The sequence below is a fragment of the Hyaena hyaena genome, unplaced genomic scaffold (assembly GCF_003009895.1).
Source record: "Hyaena hyaena isolate Hyena2069 unplaced genomic scaffold, ASM300989v1 scaffold_865, whole genome shotgun sequence".
Classification (NCBI taxonomy): domain Eukaryota; kingdom Metazoa; phylum Chordata; class Mammalia; order Carnivora; family Hyaenidae; genus Hyaena; species Hyaena hyaena.
In genome coordinates, this window is record NW_024081498.1 from 580,344 (window position 1) to 602,431 (window position 22,088).

Below are 22,088 nucleotides of genomic sequence, written 5' to 3' on the forward strand. Positions count from 1 at the left end.
AATGAGTTCTTAGGTCTTTGATTTCTATAGCAAGGGCTTCTCTGCTATCTTATATGCCTTTTTCAAGCTGAGCTATTAGTGTTATGACTGTTGTTCTAAATTCTTGTTCAGATATATTGTTTATATCTGTTTTGAGCAATTCCCTGGCTGTGATTTCTCCTTGACCTTTCTTTTGGGGAGAATTCCTGTCTTGTCATTTTGGCAAAGTCTGCCTTTTGTGTGCTTTAAAGGTTTTTTACATGTCCATCACCTGAGAGTCCTCCTATATTAAAAAGGCACCATACAGTGTCCAGGGCCTGTCACTCCAGGACGTGTTTCTGGTACATGATACATGTACTCTGCTGTTGTGTTTTGGCTACTCTCTCCCACCGGTCAGTCCTTTGCAGAGCTCCTCCTTGCTTGCAATGGTGGAGTGTCTGGGCCTTTAACTAGTGTGCTTTGATTTCTTTGCTGAAGTAACCCTGAGGGAATAAAGGGGGGGAGCCTGATGCTATAAAAAGAGAACAAATAAAGGGGAGAAAAGAAAACCAAACAGAGAATCAAAACGTATAAGGTTGATTCCAAGGAAAAAGAAAGGAAAAGAAAGAAGGGGAAAAAAGCAGAAGAAAGAAGAAAAGATGGAACCAGAAGAGAATAAAAAAAGCCTGATCAAAAAATATATATATGTGTGTGTGTGGATGTATGTGTATGTATGTATGTATGTATAGATAGACAAATATGACCCCAAAAAATCAGAAACTATAAGCCTGATTTTAAAAGGAAAAAAACAAACAGGGAGGAAAGCAAGAAAGTAAAAAGAAAAGAAAAGGTTGTCTGTTGGTGCCTGAGGCTGGTGGCTGTGTTGGTCTGGAGGAGAGGCTTGCTGCAATGCATCAGTCATACTCTAGTAAATAAGCAGTTGGTAGGCACAGAGGGGTAGGGTTGTTCTGAGTGTGTCCTGCCTCCACTGGTGACTGCTGTGCTGCTCTCTTAAGACCCACTGTGTTGGTGTTGGGAAAACTGAGGTCACACCAGTCTCTCCTGCTCATACTGGGTTATCACCCCAGCTCTTCAGGCAGCCCTCACAGTATAGCGAGGGCAGTCAGCTTGCCCTGCACTCCTATTCTCCTGTGGCCCCCCCTTGGCACTCTGGTAGGATTCAAATCCTGAAGTCTTAATGGACCCCACATGGTGCAGATCTGGAACCACTCTGTTCCTCCAGGGATCCTGCAGGATCCAGGCCTTTGGTTCGCACCTGCAGAGTATTTTGCCCTTAGGGAGGCAATAAACCCTCTTTCCAATTACTCCAGGAAGGGACTGTTCTTTCCCAGTATGCCCTGGAGATTGCTACACCACGCTATGCACTCCAGGGCCAGCTCCCTACTCCCCAGGAGTGTATGCCACGGCTCTGCTCCTGAAAAAGTCACACATTTCCAATGCCTCTGAGTTTCAGCTCCTAAGGTTGTGTACAAAAAAGAGCTGGCACTCTCCATACTTTGCATTCCCCAAGGTTTTCCTCTTGTGCTAACTCAATGCCACACTTTCACAACCCCTCTTTCTTTCTCTCCCTTTTGTCTCTCCATAGAGACATGTCTCTCTGCCCCTCTGTGGCTATGTTGTTTTATTTTCCTCCTTTCACATCCATGCACCTTGCCTCTGCTAAGCTGCCCCTCCTTCAGCTGTAGAGATCCTTCTGCTGCTCCACAGATCAATTTCCTGGGTGTTCCAAGTGATCTGACCTCAATACAGCTGTGTTTAAGGGAAAAGGGAAATCCCAGTCCTCCCAGTCCATCATCTTCACCTTGCACTTTTATGTTATGGAGATTGCTTCCTTCCTTAAACCTTCTGAACCAAACTTGGCTAGCTTCAAACTTTTCTGTAATTTTCTCACCTCTCTCAGCCTTCACAGAATTAAAGAGAGTAAGGGGCTTGCTCTGAATTAACTTTGGCTTAAGGGAATGTTGTAGTCATTTTGATACAGACCACTGAAATTTTCTCCATATCAACATATATCTCTTTACCTTTCTTATCATTCTTATGTTGAGTAGCGCTTTTTACTTCCTTCCAGAACTTTTCCTCTGCATTTATAATTTGGCTGTTCTGTACAAGAGGTCTAGCTTTTAGTCTTTCTTGGCTTTCAACATGCCTTCCTCACTAAGCTTAATTATTTCTAGCTTTTGATTTAAAGTATGAGATGTACAACTCTTCCTTTCACTAGAACACTTAGAGGCTATTATAGAGTTAATAATTTGCCTAATTTTTGTATTCTTGTGTCTCAGGGAATAAAGAGGCCTGAGCAGAAGGTAGAGACTGGGGAACATTGGTTGGTGGAGCAGTAAGAATACACAAAACATTTAACAATTAAATTTTCTGTTCTGTATGTATGGGCATAGTACATGGAACCCCTAAACAATTACAATAATAACATCAAAGATCATTGATCACAGATCACCATACAAAATATAGTAAAAAAGTTTGAAATATTGTGAGAATTACCAAAATGTGACAGAGAGATATTAAGTAAGCAAAATGCTGTTGGAAAAATGGCACCAATAGACTTACTCAGTGCAAGGTTGCCACAGACCAAAGCACAGTAAAACAAAGCACAATAAAATGTGCTATACCTGAATGTTGGTGCAGTTCCCAAGGCAGCTTTCTGGTTATACACATGTTTTTTTAGTCATAATCATTTGATAATTATTATACAACATTAGATACATGTTTTGGTGGTTCCTCTCGCTTTAAAGTACAACATTTTGTGTCATGGACATTCAGCAGCAAAGGGGAGTTAAAAGGACTATGGAGAACACAGTTTTTGGGACATCTTAAGCCCAAAAATGTACTTCTAAGTAATGTGATAGTAGAATAGTCACGGTTATCAAAAGAATATCTGTTTTGAGAACTTGTAGGCATTTCCTGTGTTGGCTATCAATGTGACATCACCAGTCAAAATCTAAGCATGGTTGAGGGTGCCTGGGTGGCTCAGTCAGTTAAGCATCCAACTTCGGCTCAGGTCATGATCTCACGGTTTGTGGGTTTGAGCCCTGCATCGGGCTCTGTGCTGACAGCTAGCTCAGAGCCTGGAGTCTGCTTCAGATTCTATATCTCCCTCTCTCTCTGACCCTCCTCTGCTCACGCTGCCTCTCTCTCTCCCAGAAATAAATAAAACATTAAAAAAAAAAATTTTTAATCTAAGCATAGTGCTCACAGATAACAGTGTAAATTGAGCTTTCTGTTTTATTTTTTTGATTTTTATATAAGATCTTTATTTTTTTTTTACAAATAGTTTATTGTCGAGTTGCTTTCCATATAACACCCAGTGCTCATCCCCACAAGTGCCCTCCTCCATGCCCATCTCCTCCATTCCCCCAATACCCATCAGTCCTCAGTTTGTTCTCAGCATTCAAGAGTCTCTGATGGTTTGCCTCTCTCCCCCTCCCCCGCTATTTCCCCCCTTCTTCTCCCCCATGGTCCTCCATTAAGTTCCTCCTAATCCTCCTATACGTGCAAACATATGGTATTTGTCCTTCTCTGCCTGACTTATTTCGCTCAGCATAACACCCTCAAGGTCCATCCATGTTGCTACACATGGCCAGATTTCATTCTTTCTCATTGCAATATAGTATTCAATAGTATAGATAAACCACATCTTCTTGATCCATTCATCCGTTGATGGACACTTAGGCTCTTTCCATGTTTTGGCTATTGTTGAGAGTGCTGCTATGAACATTAGGGTACATGTGCTCCTATGCATCAGCATTCCTATATCCCTTGGGTAAATTCCTAGCAGTGCTATTGCTGGGTCATAGGGGATTTCTAGTGTTAATTTTTTGAGGAACTTCCACACTGTTTTCCAGAGGGGCTACACCAGCTTCCATTCCCTCCAACACTGTAGGAGGGTGCCCGTTTCTCCACATCCTTGCCAGCATCTAGAGTCCTCTGATTTGCTCATTTTAGCCACTCTGACTGGTGTGAGGTGGTATCTCAGTGTGGTTTTGATTTGTATCGGCTTTATGTTTTAGTAAGTATTTTCTATATGAGAGGATATAGTTTTCTCAGACTGAAGATTAAGTTGAAAATTAATATTTAAACTTTTGGTTTTATGAAGAAGCATTGACCGGATTATCATTTTAATTATAAGGCCATACAATATATTATTAGTGTCTGTAGCATATCAGCATACGCATATCAGTTAACATTAATTAATTAATATTTTAAGTGTTTATTTATTTTAAAAGAGACAGAGCACTAGCAAGGGAGGGACAGAGAGAGGAGAGAGAGAATCCTAAGCAGACTCCTCACTATCAGCACAGAGCTGGATGTAGTGGGTCAGTCTCACAAATCTTGAGATCATGATCTGAGCCAAAATCAAGAGTTAGGTGCTCAACGAACTGAGTCACCCAGGAGCCCTAATAAACATTATTTTAAAATAATTTTCCATTTTACTTTAAATTCTAGGTTTCTATTTTTACTAATGGAGTCTTTAAAGTAAATTGAAGACAATCATTTAGAAACATTTTGGTATATGCTTGCCTACATTGTTGACATCACTTTGCTTATTCAATATCTTTCAGATTTGTAACCTTTTTAAATTTTAACACTCTATAGCTACTGCTTTTAGTCATTATGAGTAATCAAAATTAATTTAATATTATCTGTTTTCAAATACTGAAGTGCATATAATTCAGAAATAATAAGTCATAATTGAATCCTTTGAAAATAATAAGTGAAGAATTTAACAAAGACTAAAGACATTTGAAGTATTTCTTGTGTATGAATTAATTATATGAGTATAACATATATGATATATAAGTATATAAATAATGCAGAAATTGGACATTCAGGCACATGTATATGTTACATGTTTCAAATTCTGTTATAAAATCCTTAAAAGCTAAATTTTTTCAAACATAATGGAATTTGACAAAAGATAATTTGGAAATTACTTAAACTCTAATGATAGAAGAATGAAAATGATATCTAACACTTATAGCTACTATTTTATTTCTATTTTTAGATTTCCATTTTGACAGTGCCAGCAGAAGAAACAGGAACTTTAGCCGTTCGGGTCGTTGAGTTATGTTCTTCGACAATGACATGCATGAAAGGCACATGTAAGCATAGTATAATCTGGTTGTCTTGTGTGTTTGTTTTGGGACTAAAGGGGAGTAGCCATTGATAAAGTTCTCTGGTTTCTGTTTATAGTTTTGCCATATCGATATATATTTTTAAATTTATATCCAAGTTACTTAGCATATAGTGCAGTAATGAGTTCAGGAGTAGAATCCAGTGATTCATCCCCTACATATAACACGTATTGCTTATCCCAACAGGTATCTCACTGAATGCCTCTTGCCCATCTAGCCACCCCACCACCCACAATCCCTCCAGCAACCCTTAGTTTGTTCTCTATATTTAAGAGCCTTATGTTTTGTCCCCCTCCCTGTGTTTTTAGTATTTTTTCTTCCTTTCCCCTATGTTCATCTGTTTTGTATCTTAAATCCTAAATATGAGTGAAGTCATATAATATTTACTACCTAACTTACTTGCACCAAGCCCCATCACTGCACCCCGCAGATTTAGATGGATCTCCCCTTCCCAGTCACGATTGCCTTCCATCTGGGTGCTGTAGGATCCCTCGCCCAGAAGACCTGTGCAAACCCAACACTTTGTCTTCTGACCCACATGTTTTGTGGGATCTTAGTTTCATTGGTGGCAACAGCAAGTCTCATTTTACAAAAAGGCCACACACCTTCTGAAAATGTACCCCACCAAGCTGGGCCGAAATGCCATACAACATGCAGAGAGAGCCTCTGCAGACAACTAGACTGAGGAAAATGAGGCCAGGACTCAGCAACAGGGGATAGGCAACACACATAGGAACCACTCCCTGAAGTGCCTGGCAGTGGGCAGCAAATAACACTGCACTGCAGAGCAGTATAGAACCTCTTCTTCATAAGGTCATTGTCTTCAAGAGCAAGAGAAATAACTAACGTTACTAACACAGAGAAATAGACACAGAGGTAGACAAAATGAGGAGACAGAAATATGACCCAAATGAAAGTACAGGCCAAACCATAGCAAGAGACCTAAGCAAGATGGATATAAGGAATATACCTGACTGAGAATTTAAAGTAATGATTATAAAGATACTCACTGGACTTGAGGAAAAAGTGGAGGACATCAGTGAGACCCTTAACAGATGAAAAGAACTAATCATAGATGAAATAACACAATAAATTAAATTAAAAATACACTTCATGGGATAAATAGGAGGCTAGAGGAAACAGAGGAAGGAATTAATGACCTGTAAGAAAGAGTAATGGAAAGGAATCAACCTGAGTAAATGAGAGAGGAAAAAATGATGGCAATTGAGGAAACTCAGTGACTCCATCAAGCAAAATAACGTTTATATTACAGGGATCCCAGAAGAAGGAGAGAGAGAAAAAGGAACATAAAATTTATTTGAAGAAAAAATAGCTGAAAACTTCCATAGTCTGAGGTAGGAAACAGATATCCAGATCCAGGAGGCTCAGAGATTCCCCGACAAATTCAATGCAAGCAGGTCCACACCAACACATGTACTAATTAAAATGGAAAAGAGTAGGGGTGCCTGGGTAGCACAGTAGTTAAGCATCTGACTCTTGATGCCCGTCTCCCTCTGCCCCTCCTCCCTCTCAAACTTAAAAAAAAATAAAAATTAGCCAGGGTGGGATGCCTACATGGCTAGGTCGGTGAATTGTCCAACTCTTGATTTTGGCTTAGGTCATGTTATCACAATTCATGAGATGGAACTCCACATCAGGCCCTGAGTTTAACAGCACAGAGCCTGCTTGGGATTCTTACTCTACCTCTCTCTCTGCCCCTCCTCTGCTCACTCTCTCTTTCTGTCTCTCTGTCTCTCTGTCTCTCTCGCTCTCTCTTAAAATGAGTAAACATTTTTTTTTTTTTTTTTTTTTTTTTTTTAAAAGCAAGAGGGGCTCCTGAATGGCTCAGTTAGTTGAGCATCCAACTTCTTGATGTTGGCTCAGGTCATGATCTCATGGTTGTGAGGAGCCCCATGTAGGATTCTCCTTGGGATTCTCTCCCTCTTTCTCTCTCCCCTTTCCTTACTAGTTTTCTCCCTCTCTCTCTCTCTCTCTACCTCTCCCTCCCTCTCACTCCCTCCCTCTTTTTAAAAATAAATGGGCATTTTCAAAAAATGCAAGAGAAATGAAGACCATTACATAGCAAGGGAAGCCACATAAGGCTATCAAGGGATATTTTAGCAGAAACTATCCAAGCCAGAAGGGAGTGGAATGATATATTAAAAGGGCTGAAAAAGCAAAACCTGAAATCAAGAATACTTGTTCCATGGTGAGCACGTGGAGACTCAGGGAGAGTGGCGGCCTGGAGACAGCAGGGAAGCCATCCGCCCTCCCTCTAGACCTCCTCCTTTGTAACCCATCAGTCTCGCTATTCCTGAGTCACATCCTTTGTTGATCAACCAGTGATATGGGGCCGGCCAAGATGGCAGCATAGGAAGATCTTGAAATCACCTCCTCCTGTGGACATCCCAAATCTACAGCTACATATGGAAGATTCCCTCTGAAAGATCTGAAAACCAGCATAACAACTTCTTCACACCAAACAATAAAAGGGGCATATTGAGACAGGGATAACTCAAGAAGCAAGCCAAAGTACACATGGTAGAGAGTCCCAAACACCACTATGAGTAGGGAAATAAAAGAAACATTGTCTCAACAATAAGAGACCAAGAGACACCATTCAAAGAACACTTCCTGAATGGACAGGCCCTGGCCAGTCAAAGAGCCTTCTTTAATACAGCAGTACTCGCAAGTGCAGAGCACATAACACTCTTTTGAAACTAACAAGAGACAGAAAGCTAGCCAAAATGACAAATCAGAAGAACGCTCCTCTAAAGAAATTCCAAGAAGAAATGACAGCGAAACTGCTGCTGAAAACAGATATAAGCAACATAAATGAAGAAGGATTTAGAACAATAGTCATAAAATTAACCGCTGGGCTTAAAAAAGGCATGGAAGTTATCAGAGAAGCTATTGCTACAAAGACTATGGAGCTTCAAAATAGTTGTGATGAATTAAAAAATGCTATAAATGAGGTGCATAATAAAATGGAGGCATCCAATGCACGGATTGAAGAGGCAAAGAGGAGAACAGGTGAATTAGAAGACACAATTATAGAAAAAGAGGAAGCTGAGAAAAAGAGATATAAACTGATCCAGGAGCACAAAAGAGTTCAAGAACCGAGTGCTACAATCAAATGGAACAATATCCGTATCATAAGAATTCCAGAAGAGAAAGAGAGAGGGAAAGGCGCTGAAGGAGTCCTTGTACACATTATAGCTGAGAACTTCCCCAATCTGGGGAAGGAAACACATTGAAATCCAAGAGGCACAGGGAACTTCCCTCAGACGTAACTTGAATTGATCTTCTGCACAACATATCATAGTGAAACCTACAAAATATAAGGACAAAGAGAGAATTTTGAAAGGAGCTAGGGAGAAAAGGGTCCTAACATACAAAGGGAGACCTATCAGAGTAGTTACAGACTTGTCTACAGAAACGTGGCAGGCCAGAAAGGAATGGCAGGAGATCTTCAATGTGATGAACAGAAAAAGTATGCAGCCAAGAATCCTCTATCCAGCAAGCCTGTCATTCAGAATAGAAGGAGAGATAAAAGTCTTCCCAAATAAACAAAAATTGAAAGAATTCATCACGACTAAACCAGCCCAACAAGAAATCTTGAGGGGGACTCTCTGAGAGAAATGTTGCAAGGAACACAAGGTACCAGAGACACCACCACAAGCAGGAATCCTACAAAGAACACAATGACTCTGAACCCATATTTTTAAAAATAACACTGAATGTAAGTGGACAAAATGACTCAATCAAAGACATAGGGTAACATAATGGATAAATAAACAAAATCCTTCTATTTGCTTTCTACAATATACTCATCTTAGACCTGAGGACACCTCCAGATCAAAAATAAGTGGATGGAGAAATATCTATCATGCTAGTGGAATTCAGAAGAAAGCCAGAGTAGCCATACTTATATCAGACAAATTGGACTTTAAAGTAAAGGCAGTAACAAGGGATAAAGAAGGGCATTATATAATAATTACAGGGTCTATCCATCAGGAAGACCTAGCAATTATAAATGCCTACGCACCAATTTGGGGAGCACCCAAATACATACAACAATCACAAACATAAGCACTCTTATGGAAACAAATGTGCTAATAGCAGGGGACTTTAATACTCCACTTACAGTAATGGACAGATCAACTAGACAGAAAATCACTAAAGAAACAATGGACTTGAATGACACATTGGACCAGATGGATCTGACAGATATATTTAGAACTCTACCTCCTTAGGCCATGGAATTCACTTTCTTCTCAAGTGCACATGGCACATTTTCCAAGATAGATCACATACTGGGTCATAAAGTAGCCCTGAATAAACATAAAAGAATTGAGATCATACCATGCACACTTTCAGATCACAATGCTATTAAACTTGAAATCAACCACAGCAACAAGTCTGGAAAACCTCCAAAATCATGGAGGTTAAAGAACACCTTACTAAGGAATGAATGGTCTAATCAGGCAATTAGAGAAGAAATTGAAAACTATATGAAAGAAATGAAAATGAGAATACAACAATCCAAACTCTTTGGGGTGCAACAAAGGCAGTCCTAAGAGGAAAGTACATTGCACTCCAGGCCTATTTCAAGAAATTAGAAAAAGCGCAAGTGCAAAATCTAACAGCACACCTAAAGGAACTAGAAGAAGAGCAGCAAGAGCACCGCAAACCCAGTAGGATAAGAGAAATAATAAAAATCAGGGCAGAAATAAACAACATAGAACCCAAAGAAACAGTTGAACATATCAATGAAACCAAGTGTTGGTTTTTTAAAAAAATAAAATTTGCAACCCCCTAGCCAGGCTTCTCAAAGAGAAAAGAGAGAGCACCCAAATAGACAAACTCATGAATGAAAATGGACTTATTGCAACCTATCCCTCAGAAATACAAGGAATTGTCAGGGAATACTATGAACTATTGTATGCCAACAAACTGCACAACCTAGAATAAATAGACAAATTCCTAATCATTCATGCACTACCCAAAGTCAAATGAGAAGAGAGAGAAATCTGAACAGACCCATCACTAGTGAAGAAATTGAAATTGACCCAACAAGTAAGAGCCCGCGGCCAGATGGTTTCCCTGGGGAATTGTACAAGACATTTAAATCAGAGTTAATACCCATTCTTCTGAAGCTATTCCAAAAAATAGAAATGAATGGAAAACTTCTAGAGTCATTCTAGGAAGTCAGCATACTTTGATTCTCAAGCCCAACAGAGACCCAGAAAAAAAGAGAACTACAGGCCAATATTCTTCATGAATATGTATGCAAAAATCCTCAACAAGATACATGCAAATCAAATTCAACAGCACATAAAAAGAGTTCTCCTGTATGATCCATTGGGATTCATTCCTGGCTTACAGAGCTGGTTGAATATTCGCAAATCAATCAATGTAGCACATCACATTAAAAAAAGAAAGGATAAAAACCATATGTTCCTTTCAATAGATGCAGAAAAAGCATTTGACAAAATACAGTGTCCCTTCTTAATAAAGACCCTTGAGAAAGTCCGGTTAGAAAACTTTACTTAAACATTATAAAAGCCATGTATGAGAAGCCCTCAGCTAACATCATCCTCAACGGGGAAAAATGGAGAGCTTTTCTCCTGAAATCAGGAACAGAACAAGGATGTCCACTCTCACCACTGTTGTTTAACATAGTGCTGGATGTCCTAGCATCAGCCAGCAGACAACAAAAGGAAATCAAAGGCATCAGAATTGGCAAAGAAGAAGTCAAACTTCACTTTTCCTAGACGACATGATACTTTACATAGAAAACCCGACAGACTCCACCAGAACCCTCTAGAACTGATCCATGAATTCAGTAAAGTTGCAGAGTACAAAATTGACATACAGAAATTAGTTGCATTTTTATACACCGATAATGAAGCAACAGAAAGAGAAATGAAGAATTTGATCCCTTTCACAATTGAACAAAAAAATACATAAAATACCTAGGAATAAACCTAACCAAAGATGAAAGATGTCTGTATTATGAAAACTAGAGAAAACTTATGAATAAAATTGTAAAAGACACAAAGAAATGGAAAAACATTCCATGCTCATGGATTGGGAAAAGAAACATTTTTAAAATGTCATTATTACCCAAAGCAATCTACACATTCAATGCAATCCCAATCAGAATTGCACCAGCATTCTTCTCAAATGTAGAACAAAGAATCCTAAAATTTGTGTGGAACCAGAAAAGACCCTGAATAGCCAAAGTAATGTTGAAGAAGAAACCAAAACGGGAGGCATCACGATCCCTGACTTTAGCCTCTACTACAAAGCTGTCATCAAGAGAGTATGGTATTGGCACATAAACAGACACATGGACCAATGGAATAGAATAGAGAACTCAGAATTGGACCCACAAATGTATGGCCAACTAATCTTTGATAAAGCAGGAAAGAGTATCTATTGGTAAAAAGACAGCCTCTTTAACAGATGGTGCTGGGAGAACTGGACAGCAACATGCCGAATGAAGCTAGATCACTTTCTCACAACATAAACAAAAACAAACTCAAAATGGATAAAGGACCTGAATGTGAGACAGGAAACCATCAAAACCCTAGAGGAGAAAACAGGAATCAACCTCCTTGACCTCACCCGAGCAATTTCTTACTTGACACATCCCCAAAGGCAAGGGAATCCAGAGCAAACATGAACTATTGGGACCTCTTCAAGATATAACGCTTCTGCAGGGCAAAGGAAACAATCAATAAAACTAATAGGCAACTGACGGAATGGGAAAAGATAGTTGCAAATGACATATCAGATAAAGGGCTTGTATCAAAAATCTATAAGGAACTCACCAATCTCCATATCCGAAAAACAAATAATCCAGTGAAACAAAGGTCAGAAAGCATGAACAGAGATTTCTCCAAAGAATACCCTTAGATGGCCAATTGACGCATGAATCGATGCTCAGCATCACTCATCATCAGGGAAATGCAGATCAAAACCATACTGAGATACCACCTCATGCAGGTCAGAGTGGCGAAAATGAACAAAGCAGGAGACTATAGATGCTGGCTAGGATGTGGAGAAATGGGCACCCTCCTACACTGTTGGTGGGAATGGAAACTGGTGCAGCCCCTCTGAAAACAGTTTGGAGATTCCTCAAAAAATTAACAATAGAACTCCTCTATGACCCAGCAATAGTACTGCTAGAAATTTACCCAAGGGATACAGGAGTGGTGATGCATAGGGGCACATGTGCCAATTTTCAATACAGCACTCTTGACAATAGCCAAAACATGGAAAGAGTCTAAGTGTCCATCAACGGACAAATGGATCAATAAGATGTGGTTTATCTATACAATGGAATACTACATGGCAATGAGGAAGAATGAAATCTGGCCATTTTTAGCAACGTGATTGGAACTTGAGGGTGTTATGCTGAGCGAAATAAATCAGACAGAGAAAAACAGATAGCATATACTTTCACTCATAGGTGCATTAGGAGAAACTTACTGGAGGACCATGAGGTTGCAGAAGCGGGAAATTTGTTGGGGAGAGGGAGGGACACAAACCATGAGAGACTCTTGAATACTGAGGACAAACTGAGGGCTGATGGAGGTGGGGGAGAGGAGAAGTGGTGTGATGGGCATGGAGGAGGGCACTTTTTGGGTTGAGCACTGTGTGTTATATGGAATCCAACTTGACAATTATGAAAGAAAATAAAATACTTTTTTCCAACAATGCTATCATTAAGAAAAAAAGGAATAGAATTTCTCAGGCAAACAAAAACTAAATGACCTCATGACCACTAAACCAGTCCTACAAGCAATGTTAATGGGGACTCTTTGAATGGAAAAAGAAAGAGCATAAATAACAGTTAAGAATACTCGGAAGCACAACACTATTAAAAATAAATTACTCTAAAAATCAGTCAAGGGACTCACAAAATACAAGGATGTAAAATATGACAATATATATAGTGCTGTATGCATAAGATGATATTTATGAGCCTAAAAATATATATCAAAAATTTATCAAAGTTACACAAAAAATAAAGAGAAAGGAATGCTAGCATATCACTAAAGAAAGTCATAAAGTCAGAAGGGAAGGGCACTGAGGACAGGGAGAGAAATGACATAACGAAGTGACAAAATGGCAATAAATACATACCTATCAATAATTACTTTGACTGTAAATGGATTAAGTGTTATAATCTAAAGACATAGCATGACAGAATGCATAATAAAGAAGACCTATCTATATGCTGCATAGAGGAGATTCTTTTCAGACCTAAAGACATCTGGAGATTAAAAGTGAAGGGATGGTGGCACCTAGGTTGCTCATTTGGTTGAGCATCTGACTCTTGATTTTGACTTAGGTCATGATCTCAAGGTTGTGAGATCAAGCCCTGTTTCAGGCTCCTAGCTGACAGCATGGAGCCTGCTTGGGATTCTCTCCCTCTCTGTCTGCTCCTCCCACACATGCATTTTTTTCTCTCTCTTCTTGTCCTCTCACTTTCCAAAGTAAATAAACTTTAATATAAAAATAGAAGTGAGGGGATATAGAAACATTTATCCTGCAAAGGGATGTCAAAAGAAAGCCATTGTAGCAATACTTACATATGGTAAACTATACTGTAAAACAAAAAATAGAATAAGAGACAAAGAAAGACATTATATAATAAAAGGGACAATCTAAGAAGATATAACAATTGTGAATATTTATGCATCCAACATGGAAGCACCCAAATACATAAAACAGTTAGTAACAAACATAAAGGTACATTGATGTTATTGATGATTGATAATATAATAATGGTAGAGGACTTTAACAACGTCCCTTATATCAATGTATTGATCATCCAAACAGAAAATTAACATGGAAGCAGTAGCTTAGAATGACACCCTGGACCAGATGGATTTAACAGATACGTTCAGAACATTCCATCCTAAAACAGCATAATGTACATTCTTTTCTATTGTACATGAAACGTTCTCCACTACATATTATATATTAGGTCATAAAAGAAGTCTCCACAAATTCAACAAGGTCTAAGTCACACCATTTATATTTTATTTTTTATTTTAATTTCAGGTTGTTAACATACAGTATTATATTTGCTTCAGATATACGATATAGTGATTCATCAATTCACTATGATGTATAGACATCACCCAGGGCTCATCACAAGTGCACTCCTTCATCTCCTTCACCTAATTCACCCATTCCTACTCCCACCTTCATTTTGGTAACCATCTTTGTTCTTTATAGTAACAGTGTTTCTTGCCTTGTCTCTCTTCCTTTGCTCATTTGTTCTGTTTCTAAAATTCCATATATGAGTGAAATCATATTATCTGCCTTTCTTTGACCTAGCATTATAGTTTCTAACTCCATCCATGTCGTTGCAATTGTCACTGAATAATATTCCATTATATCTCACATCTTTATCCATTCATCAATCAATGGGCACTTGTGCTCCTTCCGTATTGTGTATAACGGGGCTATAAACATTGGGGTGCATGTATTCCTTTGAATAGTGTTTTTGTCCTCTTTCAGTAAATAGCCAGTGTTACAATAGCTGGGTCTTAGGGAAGTTATTTATTTTTTATTTTTTTTTTTAACGTTTATTTATTTTTTGAGACAGAGACAGAGCACGAGCTGGGGAAGGGCAGAGAAAGAGGGAGACACAGAATCTGAAACAGGCTCCAGGCTCTGAGCTGTCAGCAGAGAGTCCGATGCGGAGCTTGAACCCACGGACCACGAAATCATGACCTGGGCCTAAGTAGGACGCCTAACGGACTGAGCCACCCATTGTCCACAGTGGTTGCACTAATTTCCATTCCCACCAACAGTTCATGAGGATTTTTCCCTCCACATCCTCACCAACTACTGTTGTTTCTTTTGTTGTTAATTTTAGCCATCCTGATTTGTATGAAGTGATAATCTCATTGTAGTTTTGATTTGCATTTCCCTAAGTGATGATAAGCATCTTTTCATGTGTCTGTTGGCCATCTGTTTGTCTTTTTTGGAGAAATGTCTTTACATTTTCTGTCCAATTTTAGTTGAACTATTTTTTGGCTGTTGAGTTTTCTAAGTTCTTTATACATTTTGGATACTAACCCTTTATCAAATAAATAATTATCAAGTATCTTCTCCCATTCAATAGATTGCCTTTTCGTTTTGTTGGTTGTTTGCTGGGCAGGAGCTTTTTATTTTTATGTGGTCCAAATAATTCATTTTTGTTTGTTTCTCAATAGTTCATTTGTTTGTTTCCTCAGGAAACATATCTAGAAAAATGTTTCTACTCACTGCCTGTGTTCTCTTCAAGAATATTTATTGTTGCAAGTGTCAAGTCTTTAATCCATTTTGAATTTATTTTGTGTATGGTGTAGTTTCATTCTTCTGCATGTTGCTGTCCACTTTTCCCAGCCCTGTTTTCCCAATGGATATTCGTTTCTGCTTTGTCAAAGATTATTTCACCATATACTTGTAGGATTATTTCTGGGTTTGCTATTTTGTTCCATTGATCTATGTGTTTTTGTGCTTCACTATACTGTTTCGATTATACAGCTTTGTAATATAACTTGAAGTCTGGAATTGTGATGCCTCAAGCTTTACTTTCAAAGATTGCTTTGGCTCTTCTGGGTCTTTTGTGGTTCCATGCAAATTTTAGGATTATTCTAGTTCTGTGAAAAATGATGTTGATATTTTGATAAGTATTGCATTGAATCTTTGCATAGACTGCTTTGGATAGTATTCACATTTTAACAATATTATTCCCACCCATGAGCATGAAATATCTTTCCATTTCATTACACCATTCTTGAATTTCTTTCATCACTATTTTGTAGTTTTCAGAGTACAATTTTTTCACCTCTTTGGTTAAGTTTATTCCTAGGTATCTTATTATTTTTGGTGCAATTGTAAATAGGATTCGTTTATTACTCTTTCTGCTGCTTCATTATTGGTGTGTAGAAATGCAACAGACTTCTGTACATTGATTTGATTCTCTTAAACTTTCTTGAATTCATTTATTAATTCTGGTAGTTTTTGGTAGAGTGTTTCAGGTTTTCAATATATAGTATCATGTCATATGCATATAGTGAAAGTTTTACTTCTTCATTACTGATTTGGATGGCCTGTATTTCCTTTTGTTGTCTGCTTGCTATGACAAGATTTCCAGTACTATGTTGAATACAAATGGTAAGAGGAGACATCCTTGTGTTGTTCCTTACTATGTTGAGATATGTCCCCTCTAGACCTACTTTGTTGAGGGATTTTATCATGAATGGATATCGTACTTTGCCAAATCCTTTTTCTTTGCTTATTGAAACGATCATATGGTTTATATCATTTCTCTTACTGATCTCATGTATCGGATTGATTGGTTTGTGGATATTGAACCACCCTTGCATCCTGGAAATGAATTCCACACTTGATCATGGTTTTTGAGCTTTTTAATGTGTTTTTTTATTCAGTTTGCTAGTATTTTGTTGAACATTTTTGTATCTATATTCATTAGAGATATTGGCATATAATTTTCTTTTTTGTGGTGTCATTATCTAGTTTTAGTCTCAGGATGATACTGGTCTCATAGAATGAACTGAACATTTTCCTTCCTTTTCTGTTTTTTTTTTAATAGTTTGAGAAAAATAGTTAACTCTTCTTTAAATTTTATTAGAAATTGCCTGTGAAGTCATCTGGTCCTAGACTTTGGTTTGTTGGGAATTTTTAGATTACTGGTTCAATTTCTTTGCTGGTAATCACTCTGTTCCAATGGCCTTATTTTCTTCCTGTTTAAATTTTGATTGGTTCTATGTTTCCAAGAATTTAGTCATTTCTTCCTGTTTCTCCAATTTGTTGGCATATAGTTTTTCATAGTATGCTCTTGTAGTTGTTTATATTTTTATGTTATTGGTATTTCTCTTCTCATTTGTGATTTTATTTATTGGAGCCCTTTTTCTTTCTTTCTTGATATGTCTGGCTAGTGGTTTATCAATTTTATTAATTTTTAAAAAAATTATTCATTTCATTCATCTGTTTTATTTTTTTAAATTTTCTACATCATTTATTTCTGCTCTAATATTATTTCTTTCCATCTGCTGATTTTACTTTTTGCTGTTGTTCCTTTTCTGTATCATTTAGGTATTAGGTTATGTTGTTTATTTGAGATTTTTCTTGCTTAATAAGATAGGCCTGTGTTGCTTCAAACTGTCCTTTCAGGGGTGCCTGGGTGGCTCAGTCAGTTAGGCATGTGACTTTGGCTCAGGTCGTGATCTAGCAGTCCTGTGAGTTCTAGCTCTGTGCTAGTTCAAGCTCCGCATTGGGCTCTCTGCTGACAGCTCAGAGCCTGGAACCTGCTTGAGATTCTGTGTCTCCCTCTCTCTCTCTCTGCCCCTCCCCTGCTTGTGTTCTGTCTCTCTCCCTCTCTCAAAAATAAAAATAAACATAAAAATTACTTTAATAAATATAAACTGCCATTTTAGAATAACTTTTGTTGCATCCCAAAAGTTTTTTTTTTTAATGTTTTATTTATTTTTGAGAGAGAGAGAGAAAGAGAGACAGCGTGAGTAGGGGAGGACCAGAGATAGAAGGAGACACAGAATCCAAAGACAGACTCCAGGCTCTGAGCTAGCTGTCAGCACAGAGCCCGACACTGGGCTCGGACCCACAAACCGTGAGATCATGACCTGAGCTGAAGTCGGACGCCCAACCGACCGAGCCACCCAGGCGTCCCCCAAAAGTTTTGAACCATAGTGTTTTCATTTACATTTACATTTGTTTCCATGTATTTCTTATTTTATTTCTTGGTTGATCTATTCATTGTTTATTAGTATGTTATTTAACCTCACTGTGTTTGTGGTCTTTTAAGATTTTTTTTCCCTGTGGTTGATGTGTAGTTTTATGATGTTGTATTTAGAAGAGATGCTTGGTATACCTTCCATCTTTTCACATTAGTTGAGGCTTGTTTTGTGGTCTGGTATGTGATCTGTTCCTGAGAATGTTCAGGTGTAAATATGGTAATTGAATAATTTCATACATCATCCAGTGCTCACTGTGACACTCCTTAATCCCCATCATGTATTTCAGCCATTGGCCCACACCCTTTCCCCTTGGTATCCATAAGTTCTCAGTAGTTAAGAGTCTGTTTCTTGGTTTCTCTCTCTCTCTCCCTTTCCCTCCCTCCCTTCTTCCCTTCCTCCCTCCCTCCCTCTCTGTCTCTCTGTCTCTCTCTCACTTTTTATTTGCTCATTTGTTTTATGTTCCACGTACGAATGAAATCATAGGTTTTTGTCTTTCTTTGTCTTATTTTACTTAGCGTTATACTGTCTAGCTCAATCCATATTGTTGCAAATGGCAAGAATTCATTCTTTTTTAATGCTGAATAATAATATTCTATTGTATATATACACCACATCTTCTCTATCCATTTATCTATCAATGGACACTTGGGTTGCTTCCATAAATTGGATATTCTAGATAATACTCTGATATATACAGGGGTACATGTATTTGTTTGAATTACTATTTTTGGATTTCTTGGGCAAACAACCAGTAATGCCATTACTAGATTGCAGGGTAGTTCTATTTTTAACTTTTTGAGGAACCTCCATACTGTTTTCCAGAGTGGCTTCACCAGTTTGCATTCCCCCCAGCAGTACACAAGCGTTCCTTTTTCTCCACATCCTCAACAACATCTGTTGTTTCTTCTTCTTTTTTTTTAATTTTAGCCATTCTGACATGTTTGAAGTGATATCTCATTGCAGTTTTTATTTGAATTTCTCTAATCGAATCTTGAAAAAGAAAACTGAAGGTACAACAATTCCAGGCTTCAATTTATACTATGAAGCTGTAGTAACCAAACTGACCCCAAAATGACATGTAGGTCAATGGAACAGAATAGAAAACCCAGAAATAAGCCCACAATTATATGGTGAATTAATTTTTTGACAAAAGAGGAATGAGTATACAATGGGAAAAAGATAGTCTCTTCAATAAATGGAGTTGGTAAAACTGGACAGCAAAAGTTAAAATAATGAAACCGGACCTCTTTCTTTCACCACAGACAAGCATAAATTCAGAATGGATTAAAGACCGAAAACCATAAAAGTTCTAGAGACCACAGGTGGTGATTTTTCTTACATCAGCTGTAACATATGTCTCCTGATGCAAAGGGAACAAAAGCAAAATAAACTACTGGGACTATATCAATATAAAAAGCTTTTGCCAGTAAAGGAAACAATCAGAACTATATGACAGCCTCTGGAATGAGGAAAGATTTTTGAAAATGACATATTCGATAAAGGTCTCCTATCTAAAACATAAAGAATTTGTACAACTCAACACCAAAAACAAAACAATCCAATTTTTAAATGGGCAGAAGAAATGAAAAGACATTTCTCCAAAGAAGACATGCAAATGGTCAATGGACTCATATAAAGATTCTCAGCATTACTTATCAGGGAAATGCAAATCAAAACTACAATGAGGTATCACCTCAAACCTATCAGAATGGCTAAAATTAACAAAATAACAGGTGTTGGTGAGGATGTGGACAAAAAGGAACCCTTGTGCACTGTTGGTTCCAATGCAAACTATTACAGCCACTGTGGAAAACAATATGGAGGTTCCTCAGTTAAATATAGAATAACTCTACAATCCAGTAATGGTACTGCTGGCTGTCTACCCAAGAAGTACAAAAACACTAATTTGAAGGAATACACACACACTTATATTTGGAGTATTATTTACACTACCCAATTTATGGAAGCAGCCCATGTGTCCATAAAGAAGATGTGGTATGCACATGCAGTGGAATATTATTCAGCCATAAAAAGAATGAAATCTTGCCATTTGCAACAACATGGATGCAGCTAGAGTGTAGAATGCTAAGCAAAATAAGAGAATGGCAAATACCATCTGATTTCCCTCATATGTGGAATTTAAGAAACAAAACAGATGATCAAAGAAAAAATTAGATAAGTCAAGGAACAGACTCTTCACTATACAGAACAAACTATGGTTATCAGAGAGGCGGTAGGTGGGAAGATTGCTGAAATATGTGATGAGGGTTAAGGAGTACACTTACGAAGAGCACTGAGTGATGTACAGATTTGTTGAATCCCTCTATTTTTTACCTTAAACAAATATAACACTTTCTGGTAACTATACTGGAATTAACAGAAAAAAAAATTTAAGGAGAAAATGAGAAGATTGTGAGGAAGAAAACATCTCCATCAGCTTCAGAAATAACGTCATTACACATATACTGGAGCCTCCAGGGGTCTCAGAAGGTTAGGACAGTTTGTGGAAAATTTAAGCCAAAATATGGTCTCTGGATCAGCCATGTCTTATCTGGAGACCTGTTGGAAATGTATGAAAACCCAACCCTAGCCTACTGCTTCAGAATCAGTTCTAAGAAGCTCTGTAGGTGGTTCAGAAACACACTAATATTTGAAAGTTACTTCCACGAAGAAAAGAGATTCCTTTTCTAGGATGAAGAGATAGTGTCAAGGTAAAGATCTCATCAAAGTAATAAAGCCAAGGAACACTTTATTGAAGAGTATTGCAAAAAGGAAAGAAGGCAGAACAACTCAGTCTGAACTTAACTCTCCAGAAGCAGAGGGTAGGAGGGCTTTTCAAGGCTAGGGTGAGCCAGTGGCAAAGTACTAGAGGATGTTGGCATTGGAGGGGGTTGTTATGAGCCATTAGCGTTTGCTAATAAACTTTTCCTTTTTTATGACAAAAAAACGTATATAAGAGACTTTTGCTCTTTCATGTTATAATGATAATGTAAGATTTGCTTATATAATTTTTCTGTTATCAGTAAAATTTTTGAACTAACTTTTACTGTGAGGAATGAATATATTCATGTGTATTTATACTCACACATACACACGTGCATGTATTGGTACATCATCATATTATAGGAAATAAATTCCAAGGAGTATATTGCCAAAATAGTCACAGCAGTGGTTATCCCTAAATGATGGGAATACAGCTGACACATTTTTCTATTTGCTTAATTTTCTGACTTTTCTACAATGTGAATTAAAAATAGACTTAAGTTGGGGCACCTGGGTGACTCTGTTGAGCATCCAGCTCTTGATTGCAGCTCAGATCATTATCCCAGGGCTATCGGATCAAGCCCCGTGTCGGGCTCTGCATGGAGTGTGGAGGCTGCTTGAGATTCTCCCTCTCCCTCTCTGTCTCTCTCTCTCCCCCACTCTCACTGTCTCTCTAAAAAAAAATAGACTTAAGTAAATATGCCACAAGCATAAAGGATTATATTGCATAAGTTTATACTAGTGTGATCAAAATTTGACATACTATACTGCATGTTTGACAGTTACAATTTTGATTATGTCCAATTGAATCCACAGTTTCAGGTATATATTTCTAGGCCACTAAGATACAAAAATGTTTCATTTGCTCATTAATTTGTCCATTTCTCTTTAATCTGCATTGCTTTCAAATCTTTCTACTTTGGTAAATATTTCCTGAAATTTTAAGCTGCTTTTCCCGATTGCCCTGCAACATTCTAATCAATGACCCATCTTAGGTCAGGTAGTCCTTTCTCACATGGGTGGTTCCTTCTTTGTCATCCTAATTCTGTTCCTACTTTGTTTATTATGTGTATATATACTCTCCCATCCCCATACTTCTTATTCACGTGAGCTTATTCAGGAAAATCTTCCTACTGTTGAGGACAATGCTTGCCTCTTGTAGCATGAAGTGGAACTGTAACCTTCACATTTTCTTTTATAAGCAACATCTTAATAATTGTAAACATCCCCTGGTTGTTTCCCTGGAATTCTGATGTAGTTTAATCTCCAGTGTATGGGGGGGGGGGCACACTAAAATACGTTTCATGTGTATGTATTTGTTTTAATCGCTTTCTCATGTAATAGAGTCACATTTATTTATGGAATCACTAAAGAGGTCAAAGAATTTATCTTATATTATTAAATTCTT

General features: G+C 37.8%; 1 protein-coding gene across 1 annotated transcript in view; it reads left to right on the top strand.

The window, feature by feature from the left end:
* CHM (CHM Rab escort protein) overlaps positions 1–22,088 on the top strand; it is a 247,159-nt gene that overhangs the window by 181,974 nt on the left and 43,097 nt on the right. Inside the window, 1 exon segment of the mRNA XM_039220144.1 lies at positions 4,997–5,093. Within this exon segment, the coding sequence (XP_039076075.1) occupies positions 4,997–5,093 (97 nt within the window).